General features: G+C 67.0%; 3 protein-coding genes across 3 annotated transcripts in view; 2 read left to right on the top strand and 1 right to left on the bottom strand.

Annotated features, from left to right (window-relative positions):
• The first annotated feature begins 48 nt into the window (after positions 1-48).
• On the top strand, positions 49-8,932 carry RER1 (retention in endoplasmic reticulum sorting receptor 1). The gene is made up of 7 exons (XM_059691537.1): positions 49-183; positions 2,684-2,771; positions 4,049-4,153; positions 5,296-5,395; positions 6,542-6,620; positions 7,533-7,668; positions 8,154-8,932. Exons 2-7 carry the CDS (start codon positions 2,691-2,693, stop codon positions 8,241-8,243), a joined length of 591 nt encoding a protein of 196 aa, XP_059547520.1. The 5' UTR covers positions 49-183; positions 2,684-2,690; the 3' UTR covers positions 8,244-8,932.
• On the bottom strand, positions 8,892-14,239 carry PEX10 (peroxisomal biogenesis factor 10). The gene is made up of 6 exons (XM_059691536.1): positions 14,077-14,239; positions 13,435-13,515; positions 12,675-13,081; positions 11,702-11,877; positions 11,488-11,623; positions 8,892-10,680 (listed from the first exon to the last, which is right to left on the bottom strand). The coding sequence occupies exons 1-6, from the start codon at positions 14,186-14,188 to the stop codon at positions 10,612-10,614; spliced, it is 981 nt and encodes a 326-aa protein (XP_059547519.1). The 5' UTR covers positions 14,189-14,239; the 3' UTR covers positions 8,892-10,611.
• A 9,878-nt stretch (positions 14,240-24,117) lies between these two features.
• Positions 24,118-25,067, top strand: part of PLCH2 (phospholipase C eta 2) — a 48,071-nt gene continuing 47,121 nt past the window's right edge. Inside the window, exon 1 of the mRNA XM_059691533.1 lies at positions 24,118-24,324. Within this exon, the coding sequence (XP_059547516.1) occupies positions 24,246-24,324 (79 nt within the window). The 5' untranslated portion in view covers positions 24,118-24,245. The remainder of the gene's footprint in view (positions 24,325-25,067) is intronic.

The raw sequence follows: 25,067 nt of genomic DNA, 5'->3' as shown, positions 1-25,067 counted from the left end.
GTTGGAGGCTCTTGGCTCCGCCCCGGCGTCCATCTTGGAAGCCCGGAGGCGGCGCCGCGTAGTACAGAGCGGAAGTGCTAGTCTGCCCCTTCCCGGACCGAGCGAAGCACCGGCGCGGCCCCTGCCCGCGTCCTTCTCCCCGCGGCCCTCGGAGACCGCGCTCGGCCGCTGCAGAGCCGCGAGGTACTGGCGGGCGGGCGGACGGGGGCGGGGCAGGAGGGCCGGGCCGGGCCCCCGGTGTCTGTGGGCTGATCGGCCCCCCTCCCGCCGCGCGTCCGGGAGGGGCCCCTGCCCGCCCGGGTGGTGCGGGGCGCCGGTGGCCGGGCTGTCTGGAGGGGCCGGTGGAAGGCGTCGGGCTGCAGGCGGGCTGCTCGGGATGACGTGTCGGTCACAGGGCGCATTCGGAGGCGCCGCCACCAGGCCGGCCTCGCGGGCAGCGCCTCGTCGGCCCCTGTGCCGAGGACCGGGCCCTGGACGCTGTGCACGCTGGGACCCGGGCCCGGGAAGGGCCTCGCGGTGGGCGCTCCGCCCAGTGCACGCGGCGACCGCTCGGGTGCAGCGGGGGGCCCGGTGGGCACCTCGGGGCGGGAGGAGCCCTCGGCCTTGCGGGGGGCCGACGAGGGCTGGAACGGGAACCGAGAGGCGGGAGGAGGGCAGACGGAGCGGGGGCCGCGCTGCTCGCTCCCGGGAGAGGGGACCGCGGAGCCGCACCGACAGCTGCGCCCGACGTCGGCCCGGTGCGCGCCTCGCTTCCTGTGACCGAGAATGAAGCACTGAGTCCCCTGACCGTTCACCACCGCCCGCCGGTCCCGGGCCTCCCTGGGCGACAGGCGCCCCGGGCGGAGCAGGTAGAGAGGCCGGGACGGAGGGGCCGGCGACTGCCCGCTGGACGCCCGCCGTGACCCAGCCCGGGTGCCAGGGCGGCCGCCCCCCGCGGTGAGCCCCGCCTGGAGGAGGCGCGGGGTGCGATCGCAGGCGGGAATGTGTCCTCGACGAGGAAGCAGCAGAGCCCGAGGCTGGAGGCAGCCTGTCCGACTCCAAAGTCCACATCAATGTTATTGTTGACGAGTGTGGAGGCGGAGCTGGTTTCACGGACAAACGGGCGGTCAGCCGGGGACCGGGACCTGGACCCTCGCGGTCTCTGAGAACGGCCTCCGGGGCAGCCGGTGCTCCCGGGGCGCCTCGAGGCCGGGGCGCGAGTGAAACGCTTCAGTGGTGAGCACCTCGGCCTTGACAGGTGCCGCCGGGACCGGGACGGAGGCGCTCCTGCTGCCTGGCGTCGCCTGGACCGGTGGCCAGCGTCCTGGTCCGAGTTCTCTCGTGGGAAACGGACTGCTCCCCGGGGGATGGACAGCCGCCCTCTGGCCCGGAACATGGAGGCCGCAGCCTGTCCCGTCCTGGGCAGCGTCGTCTCTGTGTCTCCCTGGAGCGAAGGGCACGCCCGTCCCCAGGACCCTGCCGGCTCTGCCCTGGACACGCTGCAGGCTGGGGAGCCGGGGAGCCACGGTCGGCTCTGCCGTGACGCACGTGGCAGAGGGGCTGCTCCGCGATTTTAGGTGGAAGTTGTGACTGGAAAACATTTCCATTGGAGACGCGGGACCACACCCCAGCAGCTGCCCTCGCTCCAGAGGACGCCCTGCGCGCCGGGTGCGACAGCGTGATGGGAGCGGGGGCTGGGGGGGGGAGGGGGGTGCAGGTGCCACGCGGTGAACGGGGGGCTGACTGGCCCAGACGCCTTCAGCCTCTGTCCTGTCTGAGACCGGGACGGGCTGCGTGCGCGACGCCATTAAAATGGCGGGGAACTGGGGCCTTGGGAACGAACGGCTGTGGTAGGGGCGGTGCCACCTGTAGGTCGGGGGCAGCGGGGAGCTGGGTCCTGGCGTCGTCGCCAGCTTAGGTCCTGGGTCCTTCTCACCCCAAGGATCGGGCAGCGGCCGGCTGGGTGGGAGGCGAGCCCTGTCCGCGGGCGAGTGGCTCACACTGTCGACGCTCCTCCCAGTGGAGCCGGGCGATGCTGCCCGCTGGCCGGGTGATGTGGGTGCTCGCAGGGTCAGTCCTCGGAACCACGGCAGCGTGTTGCAATAGTCATGAGCAGCTAGGGTTACTCCGCCGGCCGATAAGGAACTGGGCGCGGCAGCTGACCACCTGAGGTCGGTGTGGCGTCTTCCTCCCGGTGGAGGGGCGGGTGCGGCCCTGAGAGGACCGGGAGGTCCTGGCTGGCCACGGGCACCGCGGAGAGCCGCCTGGGCCAGGCCGGGCTGGGCTGGAAGGAGGGGCGCTTGGGGAACGAGGGTGTGACAGGAGCAGGTGCTGGGAGGCCTGTCTGAGGAGCGGGGCAGGCGTGGGTGCGGTGGCCCAGCCTGTGGACCGGCCCAGGGAGGTGGACACGCAGCCGTGGCCACAGGACTGCAGGGGCGGCGGGGCGGCTCCTGGGCCCCAGGAGAGGCGGCTCCGGGTGGCGGTGGCAGAAATGAAAGTCCACCCCATGCTGCTTTGCATGTCACGTGCCTTCCTGGCCCGCCACCAGCCGTGTCACCTGCTGTTCTTGTCCAGGGCAGCTCGCGGGGAGGCACCCAGAGGCCGGCGGTGGTGCGGGGAAGCTGGCACAGAGCTGCTCCCTGGAGGTGGCAAAAGGGCCCAGACCTGCCTGCTTCCTGGTCTGACCGCGCCTGCGCCTTCTCAGTTACAGGATGTCCGAAGGGGACAGCGTGGGAGACTCCGTCCACGGGAAGCCTTCTGTGGTGTACAGGTTCTTCACACGCCTCGGCCAGGTGGGTGTCGGGGTGCCTGTGCGCATGTGTGCACGAGAGCTGTGCTGGGCAGTGTCCACAGGGCGGGGTGTGTCCGGGGGGCAGGGGTGTCTGCGGGGCGGGGGGTGCCCGCGGGGCGGGGGGTGCCATGGGGGCAGGGGTGTCCGCGGGGCGGGGGGGTGCCCGCGGGGCGGGGGGGTGCCATGGGGGCAGGGGTGTCCGCGGGGCAGGGGTGTCTGCGGGGCGGGGGGTGCCCGCGGGGCGGGGGGTGCCATGGGGGCAGGGGTGTCCGCGGGGCAGGGGTGTCTGCGGGGCGGGGGGTGCCCGCGGGGCGGGGGGTGCCATGGGGGCAGGGGTGTCCGCGGGGCGGGGGTGCCCACGAGCCTCGCACTCGCTCTCAGGACCCGCTCCCTCTGTCAGGGGCTGTGTCTTCTCGGAGGGGCCAGTGATGGACGACCCCTGCTCTTTGCCCCACACTTGGTTTCTGGATTGTTTTCCAACCTTTCATAATGAGAAAACCATCCTTAGCTCCCAAGCGGTACAGACGTAGCACTCCCCCTCCCCCCCCCGACTCTGATCTGGCCGCCCTTCCCGGCCACCTGCGTCTGCACCCGTGGCCCCTTGCCCGGTGTGCGCGCGGTGGCTGGACCCAGCGTGGGCTGGGGCAGAGCGTGTGCAGCGTGCAGCCAGCAGCGCCTCCATGATGCCCCAGCACCACGCGTGCTGTGCTGTCAGTTTGAATGTGAAGAGCGATGTGAACAACTCGACAGTGGGAGCGGGGAGGGTATGTCTGGGCTCGCACATTCTGTACTTTTATGACCGGGTGAAGATTTTCACAATTAAAACTTAAATGTTAAGATTAAGCAGTTTCAAAAGTAGAGTTGGAAGCATACATGCTAATTACACACATGCAGACAAATATACATGGGTGTGTACATATAAATTCGAGTTCCTCTGCAAACTCCACGGCTGCAGTGGTGCCACCTGTGCCCGCTCCACGCTGCAGGGTTGGGCCGGCCCCTCGGGGCCGTGGGCTGGGTCCTGCGTGCAGGTGGCAACTCCGAGGCGCGCACTTTCCTGCCTCGGGCAGGCCTCCTGGTGCTGAGGACGCCTGCGGTGAGAACTTGTTCTGTGTTGTGTTTGCCCGCGGACTGGACCTGCCTCGAATGGTTGCCATGCATTTGGGGTCAGCGTCATGGCTGCCGCCCGGGGACGCTCGGCCGGAGGCCCGTGGTGGGGGAGATGCACGTGCGGGCGGCCTGCAGGTGCGTGACGCGCATGCACTCCTGTCCTTGCAGATCTACCAGTCCTGGCTGGACAAGTCCACACCGTACACGGCCGTGCGATGGGTGGTGACGCTGGGCCTGAGCTTTGTCTACATGATTCGGGTCTACCTGCTGCAGGTGGGTGCGGCCGAGGCGAGACGGGCGTCGCGTTCCTGTGGTGCTGGGCTGCTGCTGTCTGCCTGGCGTGCGCGTGCGCTTGCGCTGTGGTGACTGCCTGGCCGGGGGCGGGTTCTCGTGGAGGCGGTCGGCGAGCTTCCAGGCTCAGGCCTCGTCCGGTGTTTTCTCTGGAGCAGGAAGGTGTTTCCTGGCCATGCGGGCTCCTCCCAGGCGTGGCCTGGGACAGAGGAGGCCGTGGTCCTGGGGGGACACGGCGTTTGCTGGGCGCGTTGTGTCCAGGCTGCGGATGGTCCCACAGACGCAGAGTGGAAACTCGCCTTGGGTGTTGTTCCTGGACGAGTCCCCGCCCGTCCGCCCCCCGGGGCTCCCGGGCCAGCGCAGCAGGACGGGGTCTGCGGGTCGGGACGCCTGCGATTCCGGTGGATTCTCTGCCGTTGGCTTTAATGGGAACTCGGTCCGTTCTGTAATGGGAGGAACGAGCCAGAAACCTTGCTGTAGAGAAGCCGGGCGGGGTCACGTGACTGCCAGTCACACCTGCGGGGCACCCTCAGCCTGGGCCTGCGCGGAGCTGCGCGGTCACTGGCACCCACACCTGGGCCTGCTCTGACCTGGAGGGTGGCCAGGCTTTCATAGTGAGCTCAGGTGCAGGTGAGTGTGTGCACGTCCTGCAGGGCTCCTCCCGCCTCGTTCCCGAGGACACAGGGCTCTAGAACGTTCTTACCCGCTTTCTTGATTTCCGGATTTTCCGGTTCTGGTTCCTGCTGGCAGAGAGGAAGGCACTCCTCGGTGTGTGAGCACAGGTGTGAGGCGCCGCGGGGCTGTCAGCCGGCACGTGCCGGCAGCGGAGGGGCCGCAGACACGGATGGCCCCGGCACAGCCTTGAGGAACCGCCCTCTGCGCTCCCAGGAGCTGGTGGCTTCAGGGGCGTGTGCCTCTGACTGGCCCTCTGGCTTGTCCACTGTGAGGACACACAGAGCAGCAAACACCCCGTGGACAGTCGCCACTTGGTTGTCCCTCGTTGTGACCCCCCTGCCGTGAGGAAGGTGTCCGCTCTCAGTTTGGCCCACGGTCTGGCGTCTGCCGGGTACCCCGGCGCGGTCAGCGTGCCGGCCGGGTGCCTGACCTGCTTCCCTCTCTCCCAGGGCTGGTACATCGTGACCTACGCCTTGGGGATCTACCACCTGAACCTCTTCATCGCTTTCCTGTCTCCCAAGGTGGACCCGTCCTTGATGGAGGACTCAGGTAGGCGCCGCCCGCGTGCTGCTCAGGGCCGCTCTGTCCTCCGGAAACGCCCCCCGTGAGCCTGATCTGTGTTTAAGACGGGCCTGGAGCCGGGTCATGGCGTTCAGATGCTCATGGAATGACCATGAAGCATCCGGACAGCCGTACGCGGTGGGTGTTCCCTCTGCATCCCGACGTGCAGGCAAAACCGAGGCACCGGGCTGTGTAGCGTGTCGAGGCCGCATGCGGAGGGGGTGCAGGGTCTGCTCCTTCCGAAACCGCCCGCCCGGCTTGCAGGCACCTCCACACTCACGTAGCCAGAGCTTCCCATGGCAACGGGGCTGGTGATGGCCACCAGGCCAGAGCGCCGGCCAGCTCCATGGAGGGTGGAGCTCTGGTTCCCAGGCCCTGGGCTGGAAGGTCTTGGCCCCACTGCTCCGGCCGTTCCTGGGCAGGTGGGCAGGTAGGGCCGTCCCTGGGCAGGGAGGGCAAGTGCCACTGGTGGGCAGCGGGGAGGGCGAGTCCCTGTCCCAGCGCCTGAGGACGCCCTCGCTGGGGAGGAAGCGCCGGCGTGTCGGCTGTGCAGGGCGGACCCGGAGCCCCGACTCTTCTTTACAGGCTTTGGGATGGAAACGTGAAAGGAGCCCCACACCCCACGAGATGTGGCCCTTGGGGAGGTGGGGAGAACCTGAGGCCATGTCTGTGGCCACAGCTCCTCTAGCAGCAGCAGGCAGCTGTCTCGGGTGGGGTGGGGTGGGGTGGGGTGGGGTGGGGTGGGGTGGGGTGGGGTGAGGTGGGGTGGGGTGGGGTGAGGTGGGGTGGGGTGGGGTGGGGTGGGGTGGGGCGGGCTCAGCCCCGTGCGAATGCCCCGTCTCCCTCGTGCTCCTTTGTGTGGTGCGGGTGGTGTGTTCCTCAGTTTAACTCGTGTAGTTGAATTTTTAAGGAATTGTAAAATATGTGCAAGTTCTTCTTTAAAAGGAACTCTCACTTGAACTTTCTGAAATGAGTTGATTCTGACTTGGCTGAGGGCCCGCCTTGCCTTGGCTGAGTGACACGAACCTGCTTCGCGTTAGGCCTTCTCCTTCCGGAGCGTCGGGGGCGTGGAAATGGGGGCGTGGAGGTAAAGGAGGCGGCGGCGCTTTTCCTGACCGCCCTTCTGCCTTTCAGATGACGGCCCCTCGTTGCCAACCAAACAGAACGAGGAGTTCCGGCCGTTCATCCGGAGGCTCCCGGAGTTTAAGTTCTGGTGAGTGAACCCCTAGCGCTGCTGTCCTCGCGGCTGGTCGGTGAGCCTGGGAACAGACGGGTTGGGTCGCGTCAGCCAGCACGTTGGACGTTTCAGAGAAGTGAGCGGTGTCCTCCTTGGTCTGGAACGTGTCCCCCCCAGCAGGAGCGCGTGCTCGTGGGCGTGGCTGGGCCCAGGGCCCTGGGGGACCGCTGCCCAGTGGCCTCTCCCAGTTGCTGGTTGAGGCCAAAGCTCTTTGAAACGAGCAAAGAGGTTGCTTTTGGGCAGAGCCTCCCGGTACGTTGCAGACCTGCCCCCAAAGGGTGGGCTGCGTGATAGTCTCTGTCCTGCTCCACGCACGGCGCCCCTTCTGGTGGAGGCAGCTGGACCAGCTCCTGTCCACTCAGGTGTCCTATGCACATGGGGCTGGGCCGCCTGGGACTGGTGCTGGGGCGGCTGCGCCCTGGGAAGTGCTGTGCTCTGGGATGAGGCTGGCTGGTGCCCAGATGCCCTAGAGGCAGTGACATCTGCGTGAGGTGGTGATGGGCGGGTGACAGGAGGACTGGTAACTCCACTCTCGGGAGCATGGGGGCTCTGTGCCCTCTCTGTCCTGTATTTGTTGGACCAAAACCCTGAAGGGAGTGAGCCACCACATCTTTGCTCTGTATTCTGGGCGTGTGGGGGACTGAGCATGACATGTTGGGGGGGGGTGCGCCTGGGAGCCCCGAGGAAGCTGGCCTTTGCTCTGTAGGGGGAGCCCAGGAGGCGGTTCCGTGGGGCCGTGGGCCGGGCTGCACGGGGGAGCCCTGGGAGCTGCCTGGCCCTCGTCCCTGGGGAGCGGCGTCGGCACCCTCACTGCAGTCAGCCTGGGAGGCGGAGGACACAGCTGCGTGCGGCCCGTGTGCGTGCGCTCACCTTCCCTCCTCCCGTCAGGCACTCGGCCACCAAGGGCATCCTGGTGGCCATGGTCTGCACCTTCTTCGAGGCGTTCAACGTCCCGGTGTTCTGGCCCATCCTCGTCATGTACTTCATCATGCTCTTCTGCATCACCATGAAGAGGCAGATCAAGGTACCCCGGGGCGCCGCGCCCCGGAAGGCGCTGCCGGCTGCAGCGGCCACGGCGCGTGGGGAGGGCAGGCGCCCCGTGGAACCTGCCTCGTCTGCAGGAAGCTCTGCAGGCCGGGGGCGGGGACACGGGCTCGCTCCCCTCTGCCAGCGGTTCTGGGCCACGGCCGGTGTTGGGAACGGGCCTGGGCAGTCAGCCCTGGGGGCTGGGTAGGAAAGGCCCTGGGGTGTGCCCTCCTCCTGGGCATGGCGTCCTGTGGGTCAGAGCCGGGACCGGCCGGCCGGTGCAGGGCTTATGCACACTCTGCCCTAAAACAGGCCTGGGCCGACCCACTGCCCACCTCACTGATGTCGGGGCGCCTCCCAGCCCGGCCGGCCTGCTCTCGGGACCCCCCCCCACCCGCTCCCCAGCCCCTGGTGGCCCTGCAGCAGGTGACACCTGGGATGGAAGCTTATCGCCGACGTGTCTGTCTGTCTGTCTGTCCCCAGCACATGATCAAGTACCGGTACATCCCGTTCACGCACGGCAAGAGGACGTACAAGGGGAAGGAGGACGCGGGCAAGACGTTTGCGAGTTAGACGGCCGCCCGGCCGCCCCCCCCCGGAGCCCTTGGCGCGTCTGAGCCGTTGTAACAGCGCCTCTTTCTTCACATAAAGTAGTTGATGGCGAGGGAGTCGGATTTTCTTTTTTAAAAGGAGCTTCAATTATTTGTAACTGAAATAACAGGTTCTCGAGGAAACTGACACGGAACCTGAATTGCATTGATTCATTTACAGTGACACCAGGTGTTTAAATGGACAGAATGAGTCAGTCAGGCCGGGCAGCCGGTCGAGGGGGCTGGGGGCGAAGGACCCTCTGAGACAGCCGTGGCCGGGCCCAGCGGGAGCAGGTGCTGCGGAGCCTGCGGTGGAGCAGCTGCGTCCACGAGGTGGCACGAACGCTGGGTCCCGGCCGCTTCCCAGCCTCGCCTCGCAGAGGTGGTCCCACCGGCCTCATGACTGGAAGCTCTGTTCCTAGCCACGTGATTGCTCTTGGGGCCTGGAATTATAAATATATATTATATTTTAATTGTTTGAGATTATTTTGACCTATTTCTTCCCTACGTGAAGAGTTGCTGAATGTGATGTCCCCGGTTCTGTGGGTCCGGCGGCTCCCGCGAGGATCAGCTGGGACCTGCATGCCGACGTCCAATGTGATGGAAACATACTCGTGACCCTTTTACTCAGTGACTTTTTAATTCAAACTTTATTAAAGACGGTGTGCCCTTCTCACGGAGTCTTTATCCAGAGGCGCCCGTGGGGACCTCTGCCCAGGCACAGGGTGGGCAGAGCGAGGCAGGGCTGGGGCGGGCGCGGAGCTGTGCACCGTCCGTTCTCAGTCGGGTGCAGACTGCGGCCGAGCAGCTCCCCATCTGCCTTGGGGTGTCTGACTTCAGGTGTTACCGCGTTTCTGGGCTTGAGCTCTGCCTGCTTTTTAAAAAATCCCCCCAAGGACACGTGTTCATTCATTTGACTTTAGAGAGAGGAGGGGGGAGAAATACATCAATGTCTGAGAGACAGCTGTGAGCTGCCTCCTGTATGCGCGCGCCCCCCCCCCCCCCCCATTGAACCCACAACCCTTTGGTGCCAGGACAGGGCTCTGAGCCACGGAGCCGCTGGCGGAGGCCAGTTCAGATTCTGCCCCACCCCTCACACTGTCGCCCTCGGAAGCGCTCAGGCTCAGGCCCGGCGCGGTGGGAAGCTGTGCGCTTGGCCGAGTGTAAGTCAAGGATTTCGGGGCCGGTGGCGGCCTGCCCTGGGCCCCTCTTCTGGGGTCTGCTGCTCAGGCCGGCCGCGCCAGTGGCCCGTGACCTTCATTCCCGCGGAGAACAGCGCCTGTTGCCGGACAACTCACTCTAGGGAGCACTGCACTGCAGCAGGGGTGCCACGCAGACCGAGGGCCTGGCCCGGGTGGGTGGCCCCAGCCTATGGCCTACTTCTGTGGAATTGGTTTCTTAAGGGGACTTACGGCAAAGTTCTGTCTCTGGCACAAGTTAAACGGTTTTAAAACCTGGAAAATACAGTATGTGGCAGGAAGTAGCTGGACATGGGTGACGGCTGTCCCAGCGCCGGCCTCTGAGGGGGTCTGTGGCCTCAGGGTTAGGAAACTCGGGAAAACTGGCTGCCCAGCAGGAGCCCCGGGTGGGGGGCCCTCAGTCTGTAGGGACCAGGACAGACCTGTGTCCTAAATGGGGAACAGACTCGACATGTGAATTAAGGCTGGTTTGGCTCAGCAGTTAGAGCTTCAGCCCACAGACTGGGTGGTCATGGGTTCGAGTCTGGCCAGAGGCACGTACTTCAGTTGCAGGTTTGATTTGGGGCCCAGGTTGGGGCGCAGGTGAGAGGCAACCAGTCCGTGTGTCATGTCCATGTGTCTGTCTCTCCCTTCCCTTCCTCTCCAACCATCAGCAGGGAATCCTCAGGTGAGGAGATGCACCTGCTGGACGCCCTGGTCTCCACGCCCGTGAGGGGCTGTGCCTGGCCGCTCCGCAGCAGCTGTGGTGGGGGCAGGGTTAGTAGGTGGGGGGCTGGCGGGCTGCACTTGCCCACCCGATGTTGGCTTGTCTTCTCATCACAGAAGGGACCGGTGTGTCCTCAGCTCTGCGGTCTGGGGAAGGGAGGGCCTAGGACCTGGTCCCAGGGAGCGAGTCCCTGCAGAGCCACCGCCTGGCACTGCGGGGTGAGGGGGGTGCCATGGGGCCGGCGGGAACTGAGCTGAGCGGAGCCCCTGTCCGAACCTGGCCGGGAGCCTTGGACCAGCCGCCCAGCTTGTCCTCCTGAGCTGCTGGCGCAGCATCTCGTGACAAAAAATATAAAATCAGAGGATTTTACGGTTTCTGTGCAAGTTTGTCAGAATTCATTGTCTCTCCTGACAGGCGGCTGCCGGTGGCTCCATCCGTCTGTCCTGTCACCGGAAGTGCCGCAGGTAGACCAGCTTCTGGGGAGGGAACCTCTCCCGGCACAGGGGACACTCCGTCTGGGGGGAGGGAGAGGTCACATGGGCTGTGCCCACCCCACCAGCCCCTCCATCAACGTAACACAAGACAGTTTGCATGTCTTCGAAGCCGCAGCCTGAAAAGGCCCTCACCCGGGCGCTGGGAAGAGCAGGGAACTGCAGCCAGAGCAGCGACCCGTCGGCAAGACGGCCAGCCTGGCACGGTGACGGGACGGGGGTTGAGATGCCCACGGGGCTGCCTGTGCCCATCACCCATCCCGTTTCCTGAAGCCGGGCGGTCCCACCCCCAAGGGCCACCTGGGTGAGACCAGGTCAGCCTCCCTCCAGCCCTGCAAGGTTGGCCGCTCGCCTGCCAGGCACCCACGGGGCAGCCGAGGGGTGAACAGTGAGCATCACGCCCCGTTCACCTCCTCACCGGGTGGCCCTCCCACTCCCCTCAGCCCCGCCCCGAGATGCTGGGTGCGGTGAGCTCGCCATGAAGCGGGGGGCCCAGGACCGGGCCTCCTGGGTCAGATGGAGGCGAGAGGCTCAGTGCCCCCTCGCCCGAGGTCTCCAAGGCCAGGGCAGGGCTGTCCGAGCTCCCACGGCCGTCATGCTAGGCGCCTGTCTGGCTGGAGGGCAGGTCTGGCACGTGTGACCAGGAGCCTCCAGGAAGGGACACCCCCAGGAGCGATGAGCTCGGATGCTTCTGGCCAAGTGTCCATAGGCAGCTGTGGTGCCTGGACTCCTGACCGACCCCCTACCTGCCCACCTGGGGGTTTAAGACACCCGCCCTCCCTCGTTTCAGGGCGGCGGTCCCCCAGGACCTGCACTCCAAGGGCTGCTGACCTTGGTGTCGCACCACTGGGTGATGCACTCCCAGCAGAACAGGTGGCCGCAGGGCGTGGCCGTCGAGTGCCTGCGCTCCTCCAGGCACAGGGTGCACAGCGAGGTCCGGGACACCGCTCTCTCCTCCGTGAGGCTCCTGCGGGGGGTGGGGGTGGGGGGAACTGAGCCTCAAAGTCCTTGCTGAGCCGCCCGAGCCCTGGTGCCGCCCGCTCACCTGCGGTGAGACAGCCTGCGGTGCAGCTTCCACTCCCGCTGGGCGCGCTGCCTCTGGCGGAAGCCGTAGAGCTGCAGGCCCAGGGACAGCACCAGGTGCAGCAGGGAGACCAGGCCCAGCAGCCGGTAGCTCGCCCGGGCCCTCAGGTCCTCTGCAGGCGGGCGGTGGAGGCGGAGCTGTCAAGGACCCCAGGGGACAGTCATGACAGGCACACAGACTGGACCGCCTGGAGGCCAGCCCTGCCCCTCGGTGCACGGGAACGGAGAATGGCGTGGGCCTCAGGTGAGTGAGGAGGGCAGGGCACTTTCCAGGGCCTGAGCACAGGTGGGGGCAGTCAGGGACGCTTCTGGGCAGCTCGGCCTCGTCCCAGCAGCTCAGCAGCACACAGAGGAGCCCGTGGGGACGAGACTGACCCACGGGGGAGGCACAGGCCCCGGGACCATGCTGCTGAGGGAGGTGAAGGGGGCAGGGGGAGGCTGGGGCTTCCTCACAGGGAGCACAATGCTGGGAGCAGCCAGGACCCTCTGGCCGGGGACCCGCTGGTGGGCAGGCAGGTCCCAGGGCGGCTCCTAGGTGACTGGGGCAGGGAACTGGGACAGGAGGGTGTGAAGTGTCCTCCAGCAGAGTGGGCGGCAAAGACTAGGGAAGACAGGCGGGGTGCCGTCAGCATTGGGGCTCACGTTCGCCAGGAGACACACTTACCCGTGACCCACCATCAGGGCAGCCTGCGAGGTGTGGCCACAGGCCTGTGCTCTGAGGAAGGAGCAGGCGCAGGGCCTGCACCGGGTGTGGCCCGAGGCAGACTTGCCGTGCCCTCAGGGTTTGTGGAAACTAAACCTCCTTGTTTTTTATTTTTTTTAGCAAATTGTGAACCAACAAAACCCAGTGGAGGGTTTGGGCTCAGCCCCATGACTGCTAGCCCACAGAGGCCCTGAAGAGCCAACCCGGATCAGGGTGGCGGCACCGCACTTACATAGGTGACTCCGGTGAGCCTCTTGGCCAGGTGGTAGAAGGCGCCGTGGATGTAGAACCAGGCGACGTGCAGCCGGTGGAGGCAGCCCAGGCCCTGCCTGAACACCAGCACGGCCCTCAGCAGCGCCTTCCTCTGCGGCTCCGGCAGGGCCGCCACCTGCCTGTGCACCCAGCGCCTGGCTCCCGACCGGCCTCTCGCGCTGGGTGCCAGGCTGCCGGGCGCCGGGCGGGCGGCGTTGCCATCGGCCTGCAGCTCCTGCTCCAGGTGGAGCAGGGCCTTGTCCAGCACGTAGGGCAGGACCGTGTGCAGCGCGACCAGCACGCCGCGGCGCCACCTCAGGGGCACCTGCCTCCGGGACGGGTCCACCTGGATGAGCCCCACGTACTCCTCGCCGAGGGTCTGGTAGCCTGGGGGCGGGGGACACCCAGGGGCAGGCTGAGGCAGGTCTGAAGGACGGGCTCCCCTGACAGGCTGTGCCAGGCCCCTCAGCCACGGGCTCAGCCACGGAGAAGCGTCTCCACGGCACCCGGCCAGGCCCAGGAGAGAGGTCCCAGGGACACAGGATGAGAGAGGACACCCACGCGACAGGTGAGCGGAATCGGGGCTCCCAGAGGCCCCGGTGGGCTCAGGGCCTGGCTCCCCCCAGCTCCGGGGCCGCTGGGAAGCACCTCCGGGAGCTTCAGACTCCGCCCTCAGCCCCTCCCGTCCTCCGCGCTTGGCGCGTGTTGTGGCCCCGGGTCCGAGGCCCCCGGGCGCGTACCTGCCAGCGTGGTGAGGCCGAAGTAGGCCACGTCCGACAGCAGCTCGAGCTCCTTCCGCCACTCCAGCCACTTCCTGGCGCCTGAGAGCAGCAGAGGCATCGTTACCGGGCGGGGGCGAGGGGGAGGGCCCCGCTGCCCAGGCCCAGCACGACCACCTGCCCTCGGGCCGAGACTGTCCTAAACGCGCCCCCTCCCCTCCCCCGGCTCGGCGGCCCATTCTGCGCCCCCTGCTCCTGCCTGGCCTGGGCCACCGCGTGGAGTCCATCTCCCCGCAGGGCGGGCCTGGGGTGTCCTGGCGCCCGGAAGCCGCAGGACAGACGGGGTGACAGACTGAGTCATGGCCTCGGGCAGCCCCAGGGTCTCCGGACCCCAAGGTCCCAACCTGGAGGCGGGGACGCCGAGTCCCGCTTTGCAGGGTGTTGGGGGGTTAATGCTTGGAAAGCGCCGACACGCGCCTGGCGCCATCGACAGGCCCTCGTTCTGCTGGCGCCCCGCCCGCGCTCCCGGAGGCTCCCCACGCTCCTCGCCCTCCCGGCGGCCGGCGCCCACGGCCTTCGCTTCCTCCTCCAGCGCAGGTCTCGGCGGGGGCGCCCAGGACCATCCACGGGCCGGGCACCGCCAGCGGCGCCCTCGACGCTCACCCGCCAGGCTGTGCAGGGCGCTGCCCGCCGCGCTCCGCAACCCGCCGCGGTAGTAGTCGTCCTTCTGGGCCGCGCGGACCACCTCGGGGGGACTGGCGGCCGCGGAAGCCATGGCCGCGGGGAGCCGGATGGCCACGCCCGCACGGCGCTGCCTGGTGACCGGCTGGGCGTGCGGCGCACACCTTGTGCGTCACGGCCTGCGGGGCGGGGCCAGGTGGGGGCGGGGCGGAGGACGGCCGGACCCGCAGGCTCGGATTGGGCGATGAGAGGGCGGGTGAGGGACGGGGCGGGGCTGAGCGGGATAGGGCGGGGCCAGGTGGGGGCGGGGCGGAGGACGGCCGGACCCGCAGGCTCGGATTGGGCGATGAGAGGGCGGGTGAGGGACGGGGCGGGGCTGAGCGGGATAGGGCGGGGCCAGGTGGGGGCGGGGCGGAGGATAGCCGGGCCCGCGGGCTCGGATTGGGCGATGAGAGGGCGGGTCACGCGGGACGGGGCGGGGCTGAGTGGGATGGGGCGGTGCCAGGTGGGGGCGGGGCGGAGGACGGCCGGGCCCGCAGGCTCGGATTGGGCGATGAGAGGGCGGGTGAGGGACGGGGCGGGGCTGAGCGGGATGGGGCGGGGACAGGCGGGGCGGGGCGGAGGATAGCCGGGCCCGCGGGCTCGGATTGGGCGATGAGAGGGCGGGTCACGCGGGACGGGGCGGGGCCCGCCTCCTGGAGGCCGGGGCTGGAAAGGGTGCCGACCAGCCGGAGCCGAGTGGGCGAGCCGGGCGGGTGCAGGGGAGGCGGCGAGCGAGGCGGGGGCCTGGTCCGAGGGCGCCGGACGCGGCGGGGTTCCTGCGTCTGAAAGCGGACCTGGCTGCTCCCGTGCCAGTGGAGCGCGGGACAAGCCCTCGGGACTGCGGGGCATCGAGGCCAGAGGCGGGTGCTGAGCCTCCGGGGGGCGGGGAAGCCTCGCTCGCCTCCCGCGCTCCGGGCCAGGCTCCGTCCGGCATGGCCCCCCGCGCGGCTCCTGTCGCCGCCTCACGTTCTGATCGCAGGGACTGCACAGGGCCCTCCGGGCTGAGCCCTCCCCGGCCCCACGAAGCGGCTCTGGGGACCCCGCTGGGGAGCAGGGGCTCCGAGTCTTGGGAACCAGGTCATGAGGACAAGACGGGCACCTCCACTCGCCCGCAGGCTGCCCCTCTGCTCTGCGCTCACAGGGGGGCCGCACCCCAGAGGGGACAGCCTCAGGCGCAGCTGGGGTCCTGAGCAAGAGGGTGGGAGGAGTGGGGGGACCGGGTGAGGCCGGGAGCCTCCAGGCTGCACCTGCCCAGCGGCCACCTGGTGGGGGAGGCAGGGCCCCAGATGCACTTGAGTGGCCTCAGGCCAGCAGAGAAGCGCCCGCCCTGTTACAGTCCCTGAAGGGAGCCACGGGGTGTGGGGGGAGCTACTGGGCGGCCAGGGGGTTGGGGGGGAGCCACGGGGTGTGGGAGGGAGCCACAGGGCCCCGTCCGGAGGGTATGGGCAGGACCCATGGCAGCTCTTGGCCTCACCTCTGCTCTCCCCTCCAACCTCAGGAGGCTCAGCCAGTGATACGGAACCGGCAGCGCTGTCCGGAGGAGCTGGGGGAGCCCCACCAGCAGGAGGAGGGGCACACCGGGGGCCTGGCCCTCTCACCTGTCCCCGTGCCCCTCGAGAGCCACCCCCCTGCCTGGGCCCGTGTCCTGGGAGGGGGCTGCCGGCTGCGTTGGCTGGCGGCCGGGCGGACCTTGTAGGCGGTGGTGCAGGGGCGGTGAGGGCACCGGAGACACTGGGCCTCGCGTGGACGGGTGCACGTCCAGTGGCACCCAGTGGGACTTGGAGTGGCTGGGTCCCCTCCCTCGGGGTCCCGCCTGTCTGTGCCGAGGGCCTCGCTCTCTGGTGGGGGCCCTGGGATCATGGGGTTCAGGTCGCCTCAGTTTCCTCACTGGTGCCCAGAGCTGCTTGTTTGGGGTGCTGCTGGCAAAGGAAAAAAAGTGATGATTGCCTCCTTTTTCCTCCAAAGTGACGTCCTAAAAAATTAGGCGCCTGTACTTGGGTAAGGATTTCTGGTACCCAAATTAACCAATCAGATGCACCCTTATTATGCGACATGGCCAACAAAGACGCAACTCTGTTATATCACCTACATACAGGGTGTCTGCCCCCCCCCCCCCCAAATCTATACGCATTAGCAGCTGACAGCGCCAGGACTGGAGTCAGACTCCAGAACGGCCAGCAGGCGTCGCCATCGGCTCATCTGCTCCACCAAGTTCGCAGGTTGGATTTCTGGGGGTCAGGGACTGAGTGCACCTCCGAGGACGGGAACCAAAGATAGAGGAGTGGCCGCTCCCCAGGGCGCAGTGTCCAGGTGTGGACGTGGCTGAGGTGACTGACTGGGTTTCAGAGCAAAGTCAGGTGGAAGGTGCGGCCGGAAGCCCTTGCCCGTCAATAGTCAGCTCTGTGTCTCCTGCTGACCATGGGTGGTCACAGCTGGAGCCCGGTGGTCTCAGGACTCTGGGGTGGGTGGGCGGGGGTGAGGGTGGGGGCCCTAGCCCCAGGCGGGGGCTAAAATAGTGCTTTTCCTCCCACCTTCTCAGTTCTAGTTGGGTCAGCATTCAAATTATCAGAGACAGGTTCACACAGCGGTTCTCAACCTTGGCTGCACATTAGAATCACCTGGGGCCACAACGTGAGTCACAAAGAAACAGAATTTCCGGAGGATGAGGCCCGGAAATCAGGATTTTAACAAGATTCCCAGGTGACTCTAATGTGCAGCCACGGTTGAGAGCCGCTGTGTTAACAGGAGAAAATCAAACCTTAATCCCCAGGCATGCGGGCCTTCAGGTGAGCGTGGACACTCCAAAGACACGAGGCAGCGCGGGCGCAGAGGACATTCTTGGATGAAGGAGAAAGCGGGGGGGGGGGGCTTCGCTGTCAGAACTGGGAGCGGGTGGTTGGCAGGTGGTCGAGGCGGGGGAACACACAGCAGGACCAGCGTGTCAGACTCACGGCGAGCGCGGGCCAGCAAACAAGGTTTACGTGGACGTGGCCACAAACACAGAAGCTTCCATTTTCATAGAAACGGAGGTTTACTTCGACGGAGGGAGACATGCTGAATACAAAGGGCTGAGAGAGACGAGTCGTCGTTCACATAAAATAATAGGACATTTTAATAAAAATTTCTATTTTTTTCTTGGACTTACCAGACACTGCATAACTGCACAAATTAGTAAGTGTCACGCAAATAAACCTGTTTCTCTTGTTCCCCGAAAGCGAAATAGTTCCTGTTGCGCACACCAAGCAAGTCAGTCCAAGACGGACGGCGTGGCCATCGGCTGCTGGAACATTCGCTGCCGGTGTTAGTGGAGGGAACGGTGGGCCTGCGCCTGAGGCGCGGAGGGAAACGAATGCAGCACGATGATAGTCATCAGTCATTAGCGGATGCTGTAGTTCATTATTAATAATTACGTATAATAGGATATTGTAAAAATTAAGGTACAAAACTTTCATTAAAATGTTTCTTACACACCGTTATATTGGCTGGGCCGCAAAAACATTCCCTGTGGGCCGTGAGTTTGACGTGCTTGGCGTAGGGAGTTTCTTCCGGAACACCTCCTGTAGGGAGCTCGGAGCCCAGGGGACACACCATCTCGCTAACAGGCCTGGAGCCCCCGGCCGAGCCTGGGGAAGGGCTCTGGGCGGCGGTGGTCACCCTTCAGCTCACGGCGCACGTAAGCTAACGGCTAACATTCTGCATTGTTTGCTGATCTGACAAAAAGCAGTTATAATCTTAATAGATTTAATGCCAAAAAAAAAAAAAAGTAATTGCCTACGCTTTTTGTTCCAAAGTGACTTTTTAAAAAAATCAGGTGCCGCCCAGCCAGCGTGGCTCAGTGACTGAGCGTTGACCTATGAGCCAGAAGGTCACGGCTCAATTCCTGGTCGGGGCACATGCCTCGGTTGCAGGCTCGATCCCCAGTAGGGGGCGAGCAGGAGGCAGCCGATCAATCATTCTCTCTCATCAGTGTTTCTATCTCTCCCTTTCCCTTCCTCTGTGAAATCAATAAAAAATATATTTTAAAAAAATCACGCGAGGATTTCTGGTACCAAAAATGAACCAATCAGAGGCAACCTTGTTATGTGACGGGACCTGTATAGAGGTTGTCCCCCCAAATCTATATGCACTTGAACAGCTGACAGCTCAGTTTTGAGGATGGAATGCATGTTCGTAAACACCGCCTTTACAATTGTTCCGAGTGTGCATACAGTCTGGGGGACACCCTACGCTTATGGCGCGAGACCGGCCTTCACACTGGACGGGTGATGGTTAGCTGTTGTCCTTTTTTATTTGCCAATCGCAGGGGGAGAGGGCGGTGCCCCGACGGAATCGTCAGGCCTGGCCTGTGTTCACATCCTCGGGGCACACCAGGGTGCCGCGGCACACCGGGCTGAAGACCCCTGCCCGGGGGTGCTGAGGCCCAGGCTCCCTCCGGAGGCAGGTTTCTCTGAGCCTCTCGGGCAGGAAGGCGGGAGGGTCAGTCTCCTAATAAACAGTGACCGTCAACATCCCCAAGGGCAGCCTCGGCCGCGCCGGTTCCTCCGGCTGAACGGCGGGCCTGTGCCCACGTGACTTCCAGCCGCTGCGGGCCCCAGGACGAGGCGGAGGTGAGGCGCTGCTGGGCTGCAGGCAGGTGGCTGGGGGGGCCAGCCTGCCCCCCCCCTGTGGCCCCCCCTCCCTCACAGCAGGAGCCGGGGCAGGGCTCAGCCTCACTCCACTGGGATGAACCTGGAAAACAGGCTTCTCCGCCTACAGCACCTGGGGGCCCTCACCCTCCCTGGAGGTACTGGGGTGGTGGCCAGGGGGTTGGGGTGGTGGCCAGGGGGGTGGGGTGGTGGCACAGGTGGGCGGTGTGAAAGCCCCTCAGCTGGGCAGTGGGGCACCCGGCAGCACCCCAAGCCGTGCCTGGTCGGGGTATGGACAAGGGGCCCAGAGCAGAGCAGCCGGGGAGACCCCGTCCGGCCAGGAGTCCGCCTTCCTGCTCTGGCCACGAGCACACACTGGCCCGCACAGCCAGAGCCCCGACCCCCACCCGTGCCCCAAATCGCCCGCATCGCCTGGCACCCCTTCCTCACGGGCCCAGGCCCACTCGTGACTGATGGGGCCTCTGTGGAGTGAGTGCCGCCCCGCCCGGCCCCTCAGGACGCACCTGACGCTGTGGTTTCGGTGGTTCACAGAACGCATGGTGTTTTGTTGCAAGTATGTTTTTAAATATTTATTTATTGGTTTCAGAGAGGAAGGGAGAGGGAGAGAGAGAGAACCATCGATCCATCGGCTGTGGCCTGCACGCCCGCACGGGGATCGAGCCCGCAACCCAGGCCTGTGCCCTGACCGGGAATGAACCGTGACCCGCCGGCCGGATTGTTGCAATTATTTTTGATGGACAACAGCGGCGCTAACCTGTGGATTCCGCACCCCTTCCCGCCTCTCTGACCGGTTGTGGGGACCCAGAGCTCTGTCAGGAGCGTCCTCTCCCCCGGGCTGCTGGGGCGGGTGCTTGGGGTGCCGCTGGCATCGGGGTCCCGGAGGCCGCGGGAGGATGAGATGGCAGGAAGCCTTATTCCCCTGGAGGCACAGCCCTCGGTCTCCAAAGCCCCACTTCCCTGCGCCTGAGCCGGGCCTGGGAGTGCGCTGGGGCCTGGGGAGAGGCCGCCTCAGGCCGGGGTCTGGCGTTTCTGTTCCACGTCGGGGCCGGGCCCAGCCCAGCGCCAGGCCGGCTGCGGCCCATCAGCCCACGGCACACGGGCGAGAGGAAGCACCGAAAGGCTGCAGAGCCACAGGGTCCCCAGAGTCCGGAACACACAGGCGGGACGGCCTGTGCAGGGGCCGTGCATGCTGAGCCCTCAGGGCCACGCCCACTGGCCACCATCTCCGCCCCAGGTGTGATGGACAGCAAGCCGGTCTCTCTGTCACCCCAGCTGCGCTGGACCCGCCCCCAGGGGACAGGCTGATCCCGGCTGGCCTTCCCTTTGCTTCTCGTCTGTCCCTAATAACCGGTTAAATTACAAGATCGCCAGCCACTTGTGAGCTGCCTGTGAGGCGCAGCCACAATTAAAATCGAATTAAGCTAATTGAATCCTGTAAACATGCCCATTATCTCAGGAACCACGGTAAGCAACACTGCGCCTCCCGCTTCCTCTGCGACAGCGGCGGTCCCCTCGCCCGGGTGTGGGGAGGGGGTGTCTGTCCCGGACGCCGGCGGAAATCGCGGAGACTGGGGGTTTGGCGCTCAGGCCCCCCATGTCCCCCCAACTCCGAGCTCAGAGTCCCAGGGTCCGCGCTTGCGATCGCGGAAACCGCGCACACCACCCGCGGGGCTTCTCCCCGGGGCTGGCTGTCCGTCCGACCGGCACACCCCTGGCGACGATCATTTGCTATTTTAAAAAATATATTTTTATTGATTTCAGAGAGGAAGGGAGAGGGAGGGAGAGAGAGAGAAACATCAATGATGAGAGAGAAGCATTGGCCTGCCGCCTCCTGCTCGCCTGTGCCCAGGCCTGTGCCCCGACGGGGAAGCGAACCGTGACCTCCTGGTTCATCGGTCGACGCTCGGCCCCTGAGCCACGCCGGCCGGGCTGATGGTTTGCTGTTCACATTAGAAATGAAACCGGGCGTTTAAAAATACTGATGGACTCAGCTCGTTAAAAATAGCAACTCGCCGTTACATGTTACCATGAATAGCATTTTATAAAAACTGACTTTTCCTCCCCAAACAAAGTTGTAGTGACAAGAGCACCTGGTTTACAGGGTTGCAAATCCCAGCGCTGCCTAGTCCCTCGGGTTCTGCAGGCTCCTGGGCCCCATCGCCCCGTGCCCCTGGGGGGGGGGGGGGACAAGGAGAAAGCTGGCTTTCTAGCCGATGCGGGGTGTGGGGGGGAGGGAGGGGGTCTCCTTGGGCGCAGCCCCCCTCGCCTCCCGCCCCCCCACCCCCCCCCATGGCTGAGCAAACGGCCAGGCAGCCTGGGAGCCGGAGCCGCCGGCCGCGCTGCTGGGACCCTGCGGTGTGAGCTGGCGCCGCTCTCCTGGCCGCCCGTGGAGACCACGCAGGCTTGGGCGTCAGGCTGGGGTCGCCGGAAAGGACGGGTTGGCTGCGTGGGTCTCACGCGCACACCGGCCGCGGCTCCGCGGGAAGCGCCCTCTGCGAACCTGGAGGCATCAGGCTCCACACGGTGACTGCTCACCGTCCCTGGGTTTCCGTCGGGACCGCACCCCAGGGGCCTCCAGAACCTCCCCCCTCACAGGTGGGCGTCCCAGGCTGCACAGCACGCCCCTGCCCTGGCTGAGTGACCCCCCGTATCCGGGACCTGTCCCTGCACAGGCCCTGCTCTGTGAGGCCAATCTCAGGCCCAAACATGCCCCTCATCACCCAGTCGCTCCTGTCTGCCTGGTGAGCCACCCTGGCCCCACGTACCCCACCCCCGGCCCCATGTACCCCACTCCCCTGGCCCCACGTGCCCCCCACAGCCCCACATACCCCCCACACTCCCCCGGCCCCAGGTGAGCGAGGCGGCCTGCAGTGGCCTGGCTGGACCTGCCCTGCACGAGGCCCAGCGCCAGCTTCGCTCTTCGCCTTCTCCTCCTCTAGGTCTGGGCTGGGCGGGGGGGGGGGGGGGTGGCACCTGGAGAGGAGCCCCCTCAGGTAGCCCCAGGGCAGCTGGGTGGGGCTGGCTGCTGGGCCCCAGGTGAGAGGAGGCTGAGGACAGGCAGCGACAGGCGTCCAGCCCGGACAGGGGTGGGGGGACCCCAGGAGGACACTGGGCAGGGCCAGGAAGAGCGGGCAGAGTTTGGGGAGAGCCTCCTGGGTCCCCGCATGGCCACACCTGCGGGTTGGGGGTGGTCTCGCCTCCCCAGAGCCGGGTCTCCTCAGTCTGGGTGGCCGGAGGGGGGAGGGGTGGTCTGGGAGGGAGAGGATGCCCCACCCAGACACGCGATCCTCAGAGGCCGCCTGGGGTCCTAGAGCCGGGGATGCCAGCGGGGGGTGTGGCGCTGGCTTCCTGGGCGCTGCTGGGAGGGGGGGCCAGAGGGAGCAGGCTGGGGCCTGCAGAGGGCCCCCCACACTCCGGCGGCGGCCACTCTGGGAGCCTGGCCAGGGCTGCGTGCGAGTCCTCAGGGTAGGAAAGGGGGGGCCTTCGTCCTTGGGGCTTCGCTGCGGCAAGCTGGCTGCTCTGGGCACCGCGGGCTGGGCCCCCCCCTGGCCGGTCTGAGGAACTGGGACCGGCTGCTGGGGGAGGGGCGGGGGGGGGGCGCTGGGCCTCTCTGCCCGCCCCCAGCCCACCTGGCACTGAGTGGGCACCTGTGGGCAGGGGCTGTTCCCAGGGCTTGCAGGAGCCACTGGTGTCTGGGCCGAGGCCTGAGGCCTGAGGTGGGAGGTGCCCCCTCCTTAGCCCGGGGCCGGGGTCTGGGCTTCTGGGGCAGCGGTGAGAGGAGGCTCAGTGGGGACGGCGCACAGCATGGCCAGCTCGGCCCCTCGCCCCCTCGGCCCCCCGCCCCCCCATGTGGCCCCAGCCCCCCTGAGGCCCCCCTGCTCCTGCTGCCCCCGAAGCGGTGGGCCCCGCGGCTGGAGTGGGGGCGTCGTGAGGGGCCCGGTGTGGCTCGAGGGGCGGAACAGGCAGGCAGGGCTCAAGGACCAGGGCGGGCGCGGGGGGGGGGGGGCACGGCGCCCACCCAGCGGCTGGCCTCACGGGCCGCGAGGCCTCGCCGGGCGAGGTGGGGCTGTTGCCTCATGAGGGTGGCGGTGCCAGCCCCCCCCGCCCCAGCCCCACGCCCGGCCTGTGCTCAGCAGACGTGTCGGGACACGGCTCCGCTCCCACTGTGCCAGGAAGCGCTCAGCCGCCCGGGACCTGGCCGCGAGGGGCCGGGCACCAGAGCCAGCACCGGCGGGGGAGCCGGGCCGAGACCCCAGAGAGGGTGAGCCTGGGCGGGAGTCGACGAGGGGCCGGGGAGGAGGGCGGCAGGGGGGCCGCGGCTGGCACAGCGGGCCTGGTGGGCGAGGCCTCCCTGTGGGAGGAGCCACGGTCCTGGGTGCCTGGCCTGTGGGCTGCCCGGCGTCCACTCCCCACGCTCTCCTGAGGCAGGACCCTAGGGGACGCCCGGCGGCCAAGGCTAGGTCTGTGCGGACCCTGGAGGGGGCCCAGGCAGGCGGGGCTGGAGCGGGCAGGAGGGGGCCAGGCAGGCGGGGCTGGAGCGGGCAGGAGGGGGGCTAGGGCAGGGTGCCTCTCTCTTGGGGCCTGGAGGGAGCCTGTGAGGCCTGGGTGTGAGGAGGGACGGGAGGTAGGGCTGCTCTGTGAGCCCCGGGAGATGGGTGTCCCAGGAGCCTGAGGACCCCCCCACCCTGCCCTGTCCAGTTCCTCCTGGGTGGGGACGGCCTGGCTCCAGGCGGCCCAAGGGCCTGGGTGCCCACTGTCCATTGAGAGCCAGGCCCAGGAGCTGTGTCCTGGCCATGTAGAGGGCTCTAAACCCAGGCCCAGGCCGAGGCCGCAGCTCTGCAATCTCTGTGGCCGGGAGGAGGCTGGGGAGGAGGCTGGGGCTGGAGCGGTGGGCGCCCGGAGGTCTGCGGGAGGGGCTGGCCTGGGGCACAGGAGGTGCTGGATGGCGAGAGGAGGAGGAGGGGGCTCCAAGCAGGAGGGGAGCCTGAGCCGCGGTTGGGGGGGGCCTGAACTCAGGGGGACCCAGAGGCGGAGGCGGAGCCTGGGGCCACTGGGGGCTGAGAGTTGGGGGCTTGGAGCTCGGCCAAGTGGCCAAGGGGCAGACGACAGCCTGGGAGCCAGAGTGGCCCCAACTCACTGCACAGACCGAGGGGTGCCTACAAGGGCCGCCCCGGACCGGGGAGTGACCCCAGTGGGACCTGGGGCAGTGGGGGGGCCTGTGTGGCCGGGCGGGGGGGCAGGTCCCAGCCTGGGCAGCACAAGGGCACGGCTCTGTAACAGGAGCGAGTCCCAGGCAGAGGGAACTCAGCCCCTGACAGACACCCCCTCCCGCCAGGTGTCATGAGCTGCAGACTCCATCCCAGCGGGGGCCCCCGGGGCAGAGGGACCTGGGAGCAGCCTCTTCCAGCCTCCTGCTGACAGCGCACCCCAGCTGTGACCCAGGTCACCCCACCTCCCAGCACCATGGCTCCCCCACCCGGGGACCCAGGGCCCCCCCCGGGGAGCCAGCGACCTTTCCTGAGCATCAACGTCCTGCCTGTGGGTGAGTGAGGCCTCGGCCGGCAGGTGGCTGTGGGGTTCTGGCCCCCCCCGCACCCCCCACCCCCAGCGAGCTCTCCAGAGCAGGTGGGCTGTGGGGGGAGCAGGTGGGCTGTGGGGGGAGCAGGTAGGCAGTGGGGGGAGCAGGTGGGCTGTGGGGGGAGCAGGTGGGCTGCGGGGGGAGCAGGTGGGCGGGCTGCTGGGGGCCCCAGGCGGGTGCACCTGTCTGGGTCCGAGGAAGGCAGAACAGACAGGCTTATTGGGGAGATGGCTCGTCGGACCCCTGGGGCCCCTGGCTCTGCTCCTGGTCCAGGGGCCTGGCCTCCCTGGGTCGCTCCTCTCTGACCTGTGACCTCTTGAGGTCGGTTACGCCGGTTTAGGCGACGCTGTCTTCTCTCTCCAGTTTGAAAAGGGGGACTAGGAGGTGCACAGGCTCCCCGCACGGGCCTCAGTGCGGCTGGGCAGGGTGGGCAGCCACCACCCGGATAGGAAGCGGGCGTCCCGCCTTCGCTGGGCTGCCCCCGAGCCCCGGGGTCCCCGCTACTCTGGCTTCTCCCCCCCCCCCCCCCGCCCCACTCGCTGCATGTCCACTCCCTGTGTTTGGAACCGCAGGGCGCGCAGGTGAGCCGGCGGGAGCCCTGGCCGGGGGGCAGGGTGGTGCCGCGGTGCCCGGCCCACCGGCACGCAGACTCCTCGCGACGACGTCTCCCTCCCGCCGTGTAATTAGCTCCGGGCCCAGCCGGGTGG

This window comes from Myotis daubentonii, chromosome 3 (genome assembly GCF_963259705.1).
Source record: "Myotis daubentonii chromosome 3, mMyoDau2.1, whole genome shotgun sequence".
NCBI classification, from domain to species: Eukaryota; Metazoa; Chordata; class Mammalia; order Chiroptera; family Vespertilionidae; genus Myotis; species Myotis daubentonii.
The sequence above is the reverse complement of the archived record's forward strand: the minus strand, read 5'-3'. Positions and strand labels throughout refer to the sequence as shown.

Bases quoted from the DNA above. Each gene is read 5' to 3' on its own strand.
- RER1 (XM_059691537.1), top strand. From the start codon at position 2,691: ATGTCCGAAGGGGACAGCGTGGGAGACTCCGTCCACGGGAAGCCTTCT. The intron at 2,772-4,048 runs GTGGGTGTCGGG...CTGTCCTTGCAG, and splicing joins TCTTCACACGCCTCGGCCAG to ATCTACCAGTCCTGGCTGGA. The intron at 6,621-7,532 runs GTGAGTGAACCC...TCCTCCCGTCAG, and splicing joins CTCCCGGAGTTTAAGTTCTG to GCACTCGGCCACCAAGGGCA.
- PEX10 (XM_059691536.1), bottom strand. From the start codon at position 14,188: ATGGCTTCCGCGGCCGCCAGTCCCCCCGAGGTGGTCCGCGCGGCCCAG. The intron at 13,516-14,076 runs GTGAGCGTCGAG...TGCTGCTCTCAG, and splicing joins CGCCCTGCACAGCCTGGCGG to GCGCCAGGAAGTGGCTGGAG. The intron at 13,082-13,434 runs GTACGCGCCCGG...CCCCGCCCCCAG, and splicing joins CGGCCTCACCACGCTGGCAG to GCTACCAGACCCTCGGCGAG.